This window comes from Salmo trutta, chromosome 11 (assembly GCF_901001165.1).
Source record: "Salmo trutta chromosome 11, fSalTru1.1, whole genome shotgun sequence".
NCBI classification, from domain to species: domain Eukaryota; kingdom Metazoa; phylum Chordata; class Actinopteri; order Salmoniformes; family Salmonidae; genus Salmo; species Salmo trutta.
Window position 1 is genome coordinate 21,988,187 of NC_042967.1, and position 13,447 is coordinate 22,001,633.

Here is a 13,447-nt window from a genome sequence, read left to right on the forward strand (position 1 = left end):
GTTAATACTGAGAGACAGGGGGTTAATACTGAGAGACAGGGGGTTAATACTGAGAGACAGGGGGTTAATACTGAGAGACAGAGGGTTAATACTGAGAGACAGAGGGTTAATACTGAGAGACAGAGGGTTAATACTGAGAGACAGAGGGTTAATACTGAGAGACAGAGAGGACCTGACCTAGAGAGAGATTTTTATTCATTTATTTTTCATTGAACCTTTATTTCACTAGGCAAGTCAGTTAAGAACAAATTCTTATTTACAACGACGGCCTACACCAGCCAAACCCGGACGACGCTGGGCCAATTGTGCGCCGCCCTATGGGATAGACTACCCTATAGGACACATGATGAGAAAGAAGGACAAGTTGTTAATACTGAGATACAGGGGACGGACATAGAGAGGGGAACAGTCTCAGAGAGGGGGACAGGGGTACCCAACTACCCCGTCACCTCCCCCCTTTTCCTCCATCCTCCCTCTGTCCCACCCCCTCACCTGTCCAGGTATCCCCTCTCCTTGGCGAAGCGTTGGAAGGCTCCCATGGGGTCTGATCCGGTACTGAGGATGAAGACCAGGGGGGTGGAAGGAGACATGTCACTGTAGAGAGTGGCCAGGTCAACAGGAGGGTTCTCTACAAACTGTTTCCCCAGGCTCACGATCACAAACTCTGTCACCGCAAACACCACCTAGAGGGAGGGAGGGAGGGAGGGAGAGGAAGCGTTCGTAAATTCACTCTGGCTACCTACGCCGATTTCAGAGCACTCTCCTCTGAGTGTGTGAGCGCAAAATAACGAAAAATAAAGAATTTACGAATACTCATGCTCAACACCCCTTGAATATGGCCGGTGTCAGTAAACGCATAATTAAATTGCTGCCAGCAGCGCAGTTAGTCACCAACGCTCTGGATAACATGAAAACAGCCTAACCAGCTCTGCTAGGGAGAGAAAAATTGTCAGATTGAGGTGTTCTCTCATTTGTATCCGGAAGTAGCTAGTAAGCCAGCCAATGTTAGCCAGTTAGCTTGGGTGCTTGACTGTAGTTGTTAGGTCAGAACTCTCGGATCAACTCTACTCCTTGGCCAGAGCGTCCAGTGTGCGCTCTGAACACTCCGAGAGCAAAATGCTCAATTTATGAACGTACAATCTGACAATGCTCTGAATTTACGAACGCACAGAGCACACTCTGGCACTCTAGATTGAATTTAAGAACACACCTTTAATAAAATGGGTGGATGAAAATAACTGCAGATATCGCCTGAAGGGCAACTTCAATCAAATATGACCATTGATATACAACACACAATGAGAGAGATGCCAAGAAAACTGGCAGCCCTTTCACCATCACAAGCAGCCTGACACAGACACACACACACACACACACACACACACACACACACACACACACACACACACAACCCCCACTACCTTCTCCTCCATGAAGCTCTTGATGAGCACCAGTTTCTGGAAGGCCCCCAGCCTCTGATCCCAGTGACCCCTGACCCCGTCTGCCTGCTCCTTCTCTTCTTCAGACATCTCCTCTGAGTAGGGAGGCAGCTGGGAGTCAGACACGTAGCCCTGCCAGTTCTCTGGGTTGATACACACTTCCAGACGACCTGGGAACACACACTCCAATATTCTTCTACTTCTGTAGCTAGGCAGAGAGTGAATTCAGAAACATTGTAAAAGGGGCTCCATTGACAACATTAGCAGATTATAAAGTAGTGGTAATCTCTAGGTTATTTTAGCTGTGTTACTACTCTACCTAGTGGAAATCTCTGGGTTATTTTAGCTGTGTGTTACCACTCTACCTAGTGGAAATATCTAGGTTACTTTAGCTGTGTTACTACTCTACCGAGTGGTAATCTCTGGGTTATTTTAGCTGTGTTACTACTCTACCTAGTTTTATAGAGATGGGTGTCTAGGTTATTTTAACTGTGTTACTACTCTACCTAGTTTTATAGAGATGGGTGTCTAGGTTATTTTAGCTGTGTTACTACACTACCTAGTTGTATTGTGATGGGTGTCTACATTATTTTAGCTGTGTTATTACTCTACCTAGTTTTATAGAGATGGGCCCCTGGGTTATTTTAGCTGTGTTACTACACTATCTAGTTTTATTGTGATGGGTGTCTACATTATTTTAGCTGTGTTATTACTCTACCTAGTTTTATAGAGATGGGCCCCTGGGTTATTTTAGCTGTGTTACTACACTATCTAGTTTTATAGAGATGGGTCTCTATGTTATTTTAGCTGTGTTACTACTCTACCTAGTTTTATAGAGATGGGTCTCTAGGTTATTTTAGCTGTGTTACTACTCTACCTAGTGTTATAGAGATGGGTCTCTATGTTATTTTAGCTGTGTTACTACTCTACCTAGTTTTATAGAGATGGGTCTCTAGGTTATTTTAGCTGTGTTACTACTCTATCTAGTTTTATAGAGATGGGTGTCTAGGTTATTTTAGCTGTGTTACTACTCTACATAGTTTTATAGAGATGGGTGTCTACGTTATTTTAGCTGTGTTACTACTCTACCTAGTTTCATAGTGATGGGTGTCTAGGTTATTTTAGCTGTGTTACTACTCTACCTAGTGTTATAGAGATGGGTGTCTAGGTTATTTTAGCTGTGTTACTACTCTACATAGTGTTATAGAGATGGGTGTCTACGTTATTTTAGCTGTGTTACTACTCTACCTAGTTTTATAGAGATGGGTGTCTACGTTATTTTAGCTGTGTTACTACTCTACCTAGTTTTATAGTGATGGGTGTCTAGGTTATTTTAGCTGTGTTACTACTCTACCTAGTTTTATAGAGATGGGTGCCTAGGTTATTTTAGCTGTGTTACTACTCTACCTAGTGTTATAGAGATGGGTGTCTAGGTTATTTTAGCTGTGTTACTACTCTACATAGTGTTATAGAGATGGGTGTCTACGTTATTTTAGCTGTGTTACTACTCTACCTAGTTTTATAGAGATGGGTGTCTACGTTATTTTAGCTGTGTTACTACTCTACCTAGTTTTATAGTGATGGGTGTCTAGGTTATTTTAGCTGTGTTACTACTCTACCTAGTGTTATAGAGATGGGTGTCTAGGTTATTTTAGCTGTGTTACTACTCTACATAGTGTTATAGAGATGGGTGTCTACGTTATTTTAGCTGTGTTACTACTCTACCTAGTTTTATAGAGATGGGTGTCTACGTTATTTTAGCTGTGTTACTACTCTACCTAGTTTTATAGTGATGGGTGTCTAGGTTATTTTAGCTGTGTTACTACTCTACCTAGTTTTATAGAGATGGGTGCCTAGGTTATTTTAGCTGTGTTACTACACTACCTAGTTTTATTGTGATGGGTCTCTATGTTATTTTAGCTGTGTTACTACTCTACCTAGTTTTATAGAGATGGGTGTCTAGGTTATTTTAACTGTGTTACTACTCTACCTTGTTTTATAGAGATGGGTGTCTAGGTTATTTTAGCTGTGTTACTACACTACCTAGTTTTATTGTGATGGGTCTCTATGTTATTTTAGCTGTGTTACTACACTACCTAGTTTTATAGAGATGGGTGTCTAGGTTATTTTAGCTGTGTTACTACTCTACCTAGTTTTATAGTGATGGGTGTGGCGGTGATCTCTCTCTTGATGCCGTTGAAGCAGGGCAGAGTATCCTCCAGCTCACAGCATGTCTGCCAGGTAAACTCTGCTAGCCATGGCACGTCAGGCCTCTCTGGATGATCCTGATGGGGGAGAGGGAGGGGGAGAGAGAGCCAGGGGGTGGGAGGAAGAGAGAAGGAGTGGTGCGGCAAAGGAAAAATTGATAGAGTGTTGGAGATGGATAGAGGGATGCAGAACACGAGGGAGGAATGTAGAGAGAGGGGAGAGGGATGGAGGAAGGGAGAGGAGGAGGAGGAAGGGAGAGGGTATAAAAGATAAGAGAAGTAGAGTGGACAGAGAAGCGAATGGATAGATAGAGAGGGGGTGTGGAGAGGAGACAGAAGAGAATGATAGATAGAGGGGGGGTGTGGAGAGGAGACAGAAGAGGAGGGGAGGACAAGGGGACATTGGGTATTACGTGGAGAACCGAGGTGATGGATGGAGAGAAGATGAGGTGGGGGGGTGAAAAGAAGATAAGCAGGGGAGGACGGAGGAGGAGCAGGACATATTTTTAATGAGAATCGTCCCCCAGTGGTTTAGGGTCCCAGTTTCAGACAAAGCGGCCATCTTTCCCCTGCTTAAATAACGACATATAGAGACAGACTAAACCGCCCATTAGATATAGAGTCATTGAATAATACATTCAGCAATCCACTCTTATCAGAACTCTTCTAGAAACCCTGCTCTAGAGAAAGATTACGAAGACCGTGTCCCAACACACTGTTCTCAGGCTAGTTTAGTGTGTGGTACACCTTATGGTTAGAGTTAGAATTGGGGAGGGTTAGCTGATCCTAGATCTGTCTCTCTGGAGACAGGTAGGTCATTGATTACACACAGACACATGGGGAGATCAGTATTCTACACACAGTCACGGGTTAGAGGGGACTCTCCCCGTCTGTTTCTCTCTCTTGCAAAGCGAGAAAGAGGCTGACAAGCCCTCTGGTATACAGACACTCTTAATTAGGAGATTTAAAATGATGCATTCCTAATGGACTGAGTAAAGACTGCTGAGGGATAGAAGAAGTGGGAATCATTGTCTGGCTCAAGACATATCTTCATATTAGGGAGAGATCCCAGACAGCCCTGCCATAGACCAGTGACAATTTACAGTTTATCAACATTTATGTTGTGCTGCATATTACAACAAACCTGAGCCCTCTTTCTGGTTTGGGTGTGAACAGTAATATGATTAAATAAGGGGCTGAAATATAAACTCTATGATTGGTAAAGGGCTTGAAATTCTTCCTGTGATTTGCTAAGAGCTCACATATCTATCCTTTTTGACTGGTTTAGAGTGGACACTAGTTGCATTTAATTGGCTGACAGTGGACAATAGTCCCATTTGATTGGCTGATGGGCCCGTCAATCAACCTGACTACCTTGTCAAGGGGGGGCGCTCCTCGCAGGAAGTGCTGCCACTCTGCGTCAGAGACCTCGCCATGCTGGCGCATGATGTCCACACAAAGCATGAAGCTGTAATAAAAAAAATATGAATCATCATGAATATATTTGTATAGCCCATTTGATACCCAGAATGCAGCTTAAAGAAAAGGTCAAACCCCCTTTACCTGTAGATGGTCTTGTGCTGCTCAAACAGGCCACGGGATACGTTGGTGTAGCTGGTGAGCAGGGTCTGGTCCAGGAGGATCTGCAGTCGCTCCTCCAGAACACTGCTCTTCTCTGATATCTCTATGGTGGAGTTAAAGAGCTACAGGGGAGGGGAATCAGGGAGAGCAGGGGAGAGGGAGGAAGGTGGGGAGTGGATGGGGAAGAGGTGATCAGGGGAGAGAGAGAGAGAGAGAGGGAGGAGAGGGAGGGAGGAAGGTGGGGAGGAGATGGGGAAGAGGTGATCAGGGGAGAGAGAGAGAGAGGGAGGAGAGGGAGGGAGGGAGGAAGGTGGGGAGGAGATGGGGAAGAGGTGATCAGGGGGGAGAGAGAGAGAGAGAGGGAGGGAGAGGGAGGGAGGAAGGTGGGGAGGAGATGGGGAAGAGGTGATCAGGGGAGAGAGAGAGAGAGAGGGAGGAAGAGGGAGGAAGGTGGGGAGGAGATGATCAGGGGAGAGAGAGGGAGAGGGAGGAGAGGGAGGGAGGAAGGTGGGGAGGAGATGGGGAAGAGATGATCAGGGGAGAGAGAGAGGGAGGGAGGGGGAGGGAGGGAGGAAGGTGGGGAGGAGATGGGGAAGAGATGATCAGGGGAGAGAGAGAGGGAGGGAGGGAGAGGGAGGGAGGAAGGTGGGGAGGAGATGGGGAAGAGATGATCAGGGGAGAGAGAGAGGGAGGGAGGGGGAGGGAGGAAGGTGGGGAGGAGATGGGGAAGAGATGATCAGGGGAGAGAGAGAGAGAGAGAGGGAGGGAGGGGGAGGGAGGGAGGAAGGTGGGGAGGAGATGGGGAAGAGATGATCAGGGGAGAGAGAGAGAGAGGGAGGGGGTGATTGGGGAGACGTGAAGATGAGAAAGTCAACTCCAGAGGGAAAAAGCCCCACTGTGAATGTTGCTGATACACTATGACACAAAGGGAAAAACAACATTGCTGATTTATGAAGGTCAGAGAACCAATCATTCTCGACCACAGTGACAGGAAGGTCACCTGTTTGAAGTACTTGAGGGAGAACTGGTACATGGGGTCTATCTCAGAGAGGCTGGCGATGACAAAGTACATGACGGAGCCTCGTGTGGCCACGGGCCGGTAGCGCTCCCTGGCCGCGTTGATCATCAGCTCTGTCGCCTCCGCCTCCTCCAAACGATGCTTAATGGCCTCTGACGTCACCTGGAGAGAGGGAGCGAGAGAGAGAGAGAGAGAGAGAGAGAGCGAGAGAGGAAGGCAGAAAGAAAGGGAAACCGACACAAAGACATTTGAGGGACAGGAAGAACACAAACTAGGCCTACAGAAAGATGGTTAGAAAGTCGACCACACCTGAGAGTTCGACAATCCTACTGTCTACCCCCATGACCCCACAATGACCCCTGACCTTTGACTCCTGCAGGGTCTGCACCAGCTCCTCATTGTCCAGGATGTTTCCCTTGGAGTTGAAGAGCAGTTTGAGGATGCGGTCCTCAATGGCCTTCAGCTGGTTGCGGTCGGCGTTGATCCTCACAATCAGCTGGTTCCTCTGTTCCTCCAGGTCAGGACGCTCCAGACGAACCACGTCACTGTGAGGGGAGAGAGAGAAGGAACGCAAGTCAACCACTCGGTCATACCACACACACAGTCTGAACCCCTTTAATGAGGAGAGCGAGAGTCAGAGGGGACAATAGTTGTGTTGTCTACCTGAGAAGCTGGTCCTCCAGACCAGACTTGGTCACAGTGAAGTTGATGATGGTCACTTTGATACACACCTAGAAAACAGGTGGGTGAACTCCACACATCAACAACCAATCAAATCAGACCAACTACTAATCATAACACACTAACCAGTATGAGCTTCAACAAACGTCCACTCCAATTATTAATGAATCCTGGCAGCTGTCTCTGTATGTTAGACTCTATCTGTGACAGCTGTGTCCAGACTGTAAGCTGTGTGTTAGACTATCTATCTGTGACAGCTGTGTCCAGACTGTAAGCTGTGTGTTAGACTATCTATCTGTGACAGCTGTGTCCAGACTGTAAGCTGTGTGTTAGACTATCTATCTGTAACAGCTGTGTCCAGACTGTAAGCTGTGTGTTAGACTATCTATCTGTGACAGCTGTGTCCAGACTGTAAGCTGTGTGTTAGACTATCTATCTGTGACAGCTGTGTCCAGACTGTAAGCTGTGTGTTAGACTATCTATCTGTGACAGCTGTGTCCAGACTGTAAGCTGTGTGTTAGACTATCTATCTGTGACAGCTGTGTCCAGACTGTAAGCTGTGTGTTAGACTATCTATCTGTGACAGCTGTGTCCAGACTGTAAGCTGTGTGTTAGACTATCTATCTGTGACAGCTGTGTCCAGACTGTAAGCTGTGTGTTAGACTATCTATCTGTGACAGCTGTGTCCAGCTGTGTGTTTAAAGGGAGTTGGCTGACTGACTGATTGTGCTTTGCTGGGCCCGGGGAATAGGGCTGAGACTAGCACCGGCCCTGTGTTGTGGGGCTGAAGAGGGCTGGAGCAGGCTGATAGGGCCTTCAAATGACAGCAGGCGCTGCACCCGTAGGCTGGGTGAACTAAGGGGCATGGCTGTCTGGCAGGTGGGCAAGGCTCTTCACAGCAACCACCCATCATCATGGCCTGTGCCAGGCTGACAGCGCCCTGTGTGAGCCAACTGCTTACAGTGTTCCTAGTGCCAACGTTTGGCATGGAGAGAGAGAGGGCAGGGTGTGTGTGTGTGAGCGTCTAATGTGGTTATATTATGTTTTTTTGTGTGGGTGAGAAACAGGTGAGAAACCAGACGCTTTACTAACCTACAGTTAGTCTAAACATGTATGTATTCCTTTCAATTGGTCGGCATTGGTTTTGACAAACTAGAAAGGAAATACCAATTATTCTGAGTAAATTGCTCTGGGGTTAAATGACGGGGCCTTTGATTGTAGAGCTGTTCATTTAGACTGTGGATAAACTACATGGACATTGAAATTCCATTAAAGGCATCTGGTATTGATGCAAAGCAAACATGATCCATCTGGTATTGATGCAACGCAAACACAACCCAGGCCATATTAATACAGACTGAAATGGACTGCATTCCAAAACTACTGGGTAGAATAAATCACTAGCCAGTCAGGCTTTTTACCAGTGTTTGGCTGAAGGCTGGTGCTAATTTCAGGTTGTTTGACCCACCTCAGGCAGGTAGTGGGGGTTGGCCATCTTGGTGGTCATGTAGAACCTGAATTTCTTGTTGTAGTCAATGTCGGAGTCTCCGAGGCGGATGAGGGTGCGGCCGCCTGCCACAAATGTCTGCTTCAGCAGGATGGGCTCCAGAGCCGGGTCCACAGTCTCCTTCAGCTACTCACACACAACCAGGACACAAAACGGACGTCCCGCTGGTCAGTTTTACCATTCTTCCTATTCCAAGTCAACTCACTCAGGTCTCTTTGCTAACTCTAGACCCAAAATGGAGGTTAGAACTGTCCCCCAAGACTAATCTCCATGGTGAATCTTGACCCACAATGGCTGCCATAGTACTGACCTCCTCCAGCAGTACGGGCATGCCCATGCGGATGGCGTTCTCCAGGGTTCGCAGGAAACCAGAGTCGGTCAGCTTGATCACCTTCAGACCGTTCTTGGTCTCCTTGGAACGGATCCAACGGTTGGCCTGGAGACGGACCAGACACAGTTGTATAAAGCATTTTAAATGAGGGATTATTTGTTTTGTTTCAGGTAGGTTGTGATTGTGTAGCTAAACCATCTCAATGCCACAAGGGACAGAACTTCCATATTGTCCCTTTAAAGTATACATGTGACCACCATTGAGGGGTCATGAAAATTCCTCTCATACCAGAAAGTCACTATATTGCCCATGACACAGGTGTCAAACTCATTCCACGAAGGACCGAGTGTCTGCAGGTTTTCGCTCATCTCTTGTACTTGATTGATGAATTAAGGTCACTAATTAGTAAGGAACTCCACACACCTGGTCGTTTAGGTCTAAATTAAATGAAAAAACTATAACCTGCAGACACCAGGCCCTTCATGGAATGAGTTTGACACCCCTGGTGATTCATGAACCCGACAGGTCAGAATCATTCTCGTCGACATGAATGAAAACTGACAAACAGAAATGCACTACATTTGAGTCAGTCGACAGACAAGCCATGTGTGTGTGAGTCTATTTGTGTGCGTTTGAGATGGTCTGCGCCAGCCGAACAATGAAGTGTCCCCATGCTAGGCTGTCAGCAAGCCTCCCTGCCTGCTTAACTCCCTGCCTCTCCCCATCTCCATCACGGCCTGTGCATGGCAGACAGAAACCAGTCAACAGGCCGCTCCCTGGGGCAGCGGCCCAAAGAAAGAGAGAAGGAGAAAGAAACAAAAGATGACAGGGAGCAACATAAGAGGTGTCAGGGGACTGGAGCTAAGAGTCAAACTACAGAGTGGCCAAGCGCATGGAGTGTGTGTGTGTGTGTGTGTGTGTGTGTGTGTGTGTGTGTGTGTGTGATTACAACACAGAGAGAGTGGGAATAGTCTTAGTGTCTCAGAGCTGTTGTCTCCGTGGTAATAAGGGAATAGTGTTAGAATGTCAGGGCTGTTGTCTCCTGTTGTTGCCTTGTTCCAGGCTGGGGTCTGGGAATGGAGTCAGGGTTTGTTCCAGGCTGGGGTCTGGGAATGGGAGTCAGGGTTTGTTCCAGGCTGGGGTCTGGGAATGGGAGTCAGGGTTTGTTCCAGGCTGGGGTCTGGGAATGGAGTCAGGGTTTGTTCCAGGCTGGGGTCTGGGAATGGGAGTCAGGGTTTGTTCCATGAGAGTCAGGGTTTGTTCCAGGCTGGGGTCTGGGAATGGGAGTCAGGGTTTGTTCCAGGCTGGGGTCTGGGAATGTGAGTCAGGGTTTGTTCCAGGCTGGGGGCTGGGAATGGGAGTCAGGGTTTGTTCCAGGCTGGGGGCTGGGAATGGGAGTCAGGGTTTGTTCCAGGCTGGGGGCTGGGAATGGGAGTCAGGGTTTGTTCCAGGCTGGGGGCTGGGAATGGGAGTCAGGGTTTGTTCCAGGCTGGGGGCTGGGAATGTGAGTCAGGGTTTGTTCCAGGCTGGGGGCTGGGAATGGGAGTCAGGGTTTGTTCCAGGCTGGGGGCTGGGAATGGGAGTCAGGGTTTGTTCCAGGCTGGGGGCTGGGAATGGGAGTCAGGGTTTGTTCCAGGCTGGGGCTGGGAATGTGAGTCAGGGTTTGTTCCAGGCTGGGGGCTGGGAATGGGAGTCAGGGTTTGTTCCAGGCTGGGGGCTGGGAATGGGAGTCAGGGTTTGTTCCAGGCTGGGGGCTGGGAATGGGAGTCAGGGTTTGTTCCAGGCTGGGGGCTGGGAATGGGAGTCAGGGTTTGAGCCACAACACAACTGTTATTTTAGCAGATGTAGCCACAGAAAAATAACTTTGGTCATCAAAGCCAATACAAGAATATAGAAAATTACAACTAGAAATAAAACTTGACAAGTAGCCTATTACACCGTATAAAATGAGTAAATATTTGCAACACCATCGCATATAAAAGGTACCTGTGATTAAACAATGTGTTATAGAATCTCAATCAAATATACAGTTGAAGTGGGAAGTTTACATACACTTAGGTTGGAGTCATTAAAACTCGTTTTTCAACCACTCCACAAATTTCTTGTTAACAGACTATTTTTGGCAAGTCGGTTAGGACATCTACTTTGTGGATGACACAAGTAATTGTTCCAACAATTGTTTACAGACAGATTATTTCACTTATAATTCACTGTATCACAATTCCAGTGGGTCAGAAGTTTACATACATTAAGTTGACTGTGCCTTTAAACAGCTTGGAAAATTCCAGAAAATGATGTCATGGCTTTAGAAGCTTCTGATAGGCTAATTGACATCATTTGAGTCAATTGGAGGTGTACCTGTGGATGAATTTCAAGGCCTACCTTCAAACTCAGTGCCTCTTTGCTCAAATGATGTCAATTAGCCTATCAGAAGCTTCTAAAGCCATGACATAATTTTCTGGAATTTTCCAAGCTGTTTAAAGGCACAGTCAACTTAATGTATGTAAACTTCTGACCCACTGGAATTGTGATACAGTGAATTATAAGTGAAATAATCTGTCTGTAAACAATTGTTGGAACAATTACTTGTGTCATCCACAAAGTAGATGTCCTAACCGACTTGCCAAAAATAGTCTGTTAACAAGAAATTTGTGGAGTGGTTGAAAAACAAGTTTTAATGACTCCAACCTAAGTGTATGTAAACTTCCGACTTCAACTGTACATACGATTGAATCCAGAAGAGATGAAAAGTGTGGTAATACAAATACTTCTAATTGATTGATTGGTTGAATGATTTAAGACAAAAAGCACTGATTTGCTGTCGGCTGGGTCACCTGATCCTGAGGGTCGATCATGAGTGGCCAGCGGCGTCCACGGGTAACCAGGATTCCATTCTCAGTGGAAACGGTATCGCGGGGCAACCCCTCGGCGTTCCACAGGCGGATCTCATAGGGGTCGCCCAGGATGTTGATGAGGCTGAAGCTGGCACTGATGGGGATGCCCAACTCCTGGCATCGCACAATCCACTGGTCTATCAGCTACACAGACACACACACAGCCATACACACACACACGCTTATCAACAATCAGAGCCGTGTATATTCAGGATGAATGAACATTCCCAAGTCATCTGACTGCATAACCATCTGCCATAACAGAGATGGTGGCAGTATATTGACAGACAGTACAGAGACAGTGGTAGTATTGACAGACAGTACAGAGACAGTGGTAGTATTGACAGACAGTACAGAGACAGTGGTAGTATATTGACAGACAGTACAGAGACAGTGGTAGTATATTGACAGACAGTACAGAGACAGTGGTAGTATTGACAGACAGTGGTAGTATTGACAGACAGCACATAGACAGTGGTAGTATTGACAGACAGTGGTAGTATTGACAGACAGCACATAGACAGTGGTAGTATTGACAGACAGTGGTAGTATTGACAGACAGTACATAGACAGTGGTAGTATTGACAGACAGTGGTAGTATTGACAGACAGCACATAGACAGTGGTAGTATTGACAGACAGTGGTAGTATTGACAGACAGCACATAGACAGTGGTAGTATTGACAGACAGTGGTAGTATTGACAGAGAGTACAGAGACAGTGGTAGTATTGACAGACAGTACAGAGACAGCGGTAGTATTGACAGACAGTACAGAGACAGTGGAAGTATTGACAGACAGTACAGAGACAGTGGTAGTATTGACAGACAGTGGTAGTATTGACAGACAGTACAGAGACAGTGGTAGTATTGACAGACAGTACAGAGACAGTGGTAGTATTGACAGACAGTGGTAGTATATTGACAGACAGTACAGAGACAGTGGTAGTATTGACAGACAGTGGTAGTATTGACAGACAGCACAGAGACAGCGGTAGTATTGACAGACAGTACAGAGACAGTGGAAGTATTGACAGACAGCACAGAGACAGTGGTAGTATTGACAGACAGTGGTAGTATTGACAGACAGTACAGAGACAGCGGTAGTATTGACAGACAGTACAGAGACAGTGGAAGTATTGACAGACAGTACAGAGACAGTGGTAGTATTGACAGACAGTGGTAGTATTGACAGACAGCACAGAGACAGTGGTAGTATTGACAGACAGTACAGAGACAGTGGTAGTATTGACAGACAGTACAGAGACAGTGGTAGTATTGACAGACAGTACAGAGACAGTGGTAGTATTGACAGACAGTGGTAGTATTGACAGACAGTACAGAGACAGTGGTAGTATTGACAGACAGTACAGAGACAGTGGTAGTATTGACAGACAGTGGTAGTATTGACAGACAGTACAGAGACAGTGGTAGTATTGACAGATAGTACAGAGACAGTGGTAGTATTGACAGACAGTACAGAGACAGCGGTAGTATTGACAGACAGTGGTAGTATTGACAGGCAGCACAGAGACAGTGGAAGCATTGACAGAGAGCACATAGACAGTGGTAGTATTGACAGAGAGCACATAGACAGTGGTAGTATTGACAGACAGCACATAGACAGTGGTAGTATTGACAGACAGCACAGAGACAGTGGAAGCATTGACAGAGAGCACATAGACAGTGGTAGTATTGACAGACAGCACATAGACAGTGGTAGTATTGACAGACAGCACATAGACAGTGGTAGTATTGACAGACAGCACATAGACAGTGGTAGTATTGACAG

General features: G+C 46.5%; 1 protein-coding gene across 1 annotated transcript in view; it reads right to left on the reverse strand.

Annotated features, from left to right (window-relative positions):
• The window catches only part of dnah6 (dynein, axonemal, heavy chain 6), a 129,304-nt gene that overhangs the window by 20,872 nt on the left and 94,985 nt on the right, over positions 1-13,447 (reverse strand). The window contains exons 59-69 of the mRNA XM_029766640.1: positions 11,599-11,802; positions 8,744-8,869; positions 8,395-8,559; positions 6,909-6,976; positions 6,610-6,790; positions 6,228-6,407; positions 5,210-5,349; positions 5,021-5,114; positions 3,589-3,724; positions 1,422-1,609; positions 493-683 (exon numbers count right to left, since the gene is read on the reverse strand). Coding sequence (XP_029622500.1) covers positions 493-683; positions 1,422-1,609; positions 3,589-3,724; positions 5,021-5,114; positions 5,210-5,349; positions 6,228-6,407; positions 6,610-6,790; positions 6,909-6,976; positions 8,395-8,559; positions 8,744-8,869; positions 11,599-11,802 — 1,673 coding nt within the window. The remainder of the gene's footprint in view (positions 1-492; positions 684-1,421; positions 1,610-3,588; positions 3,725-5,020; positions 5,115-5,209; positions 5,350-6,227; positions 6,408-6,609; positions 6,791-6,908; positions 6,977-8,394; positions 8,560-8,743; positions 8,870-11,598; positions 11,803-13,447) is intronic.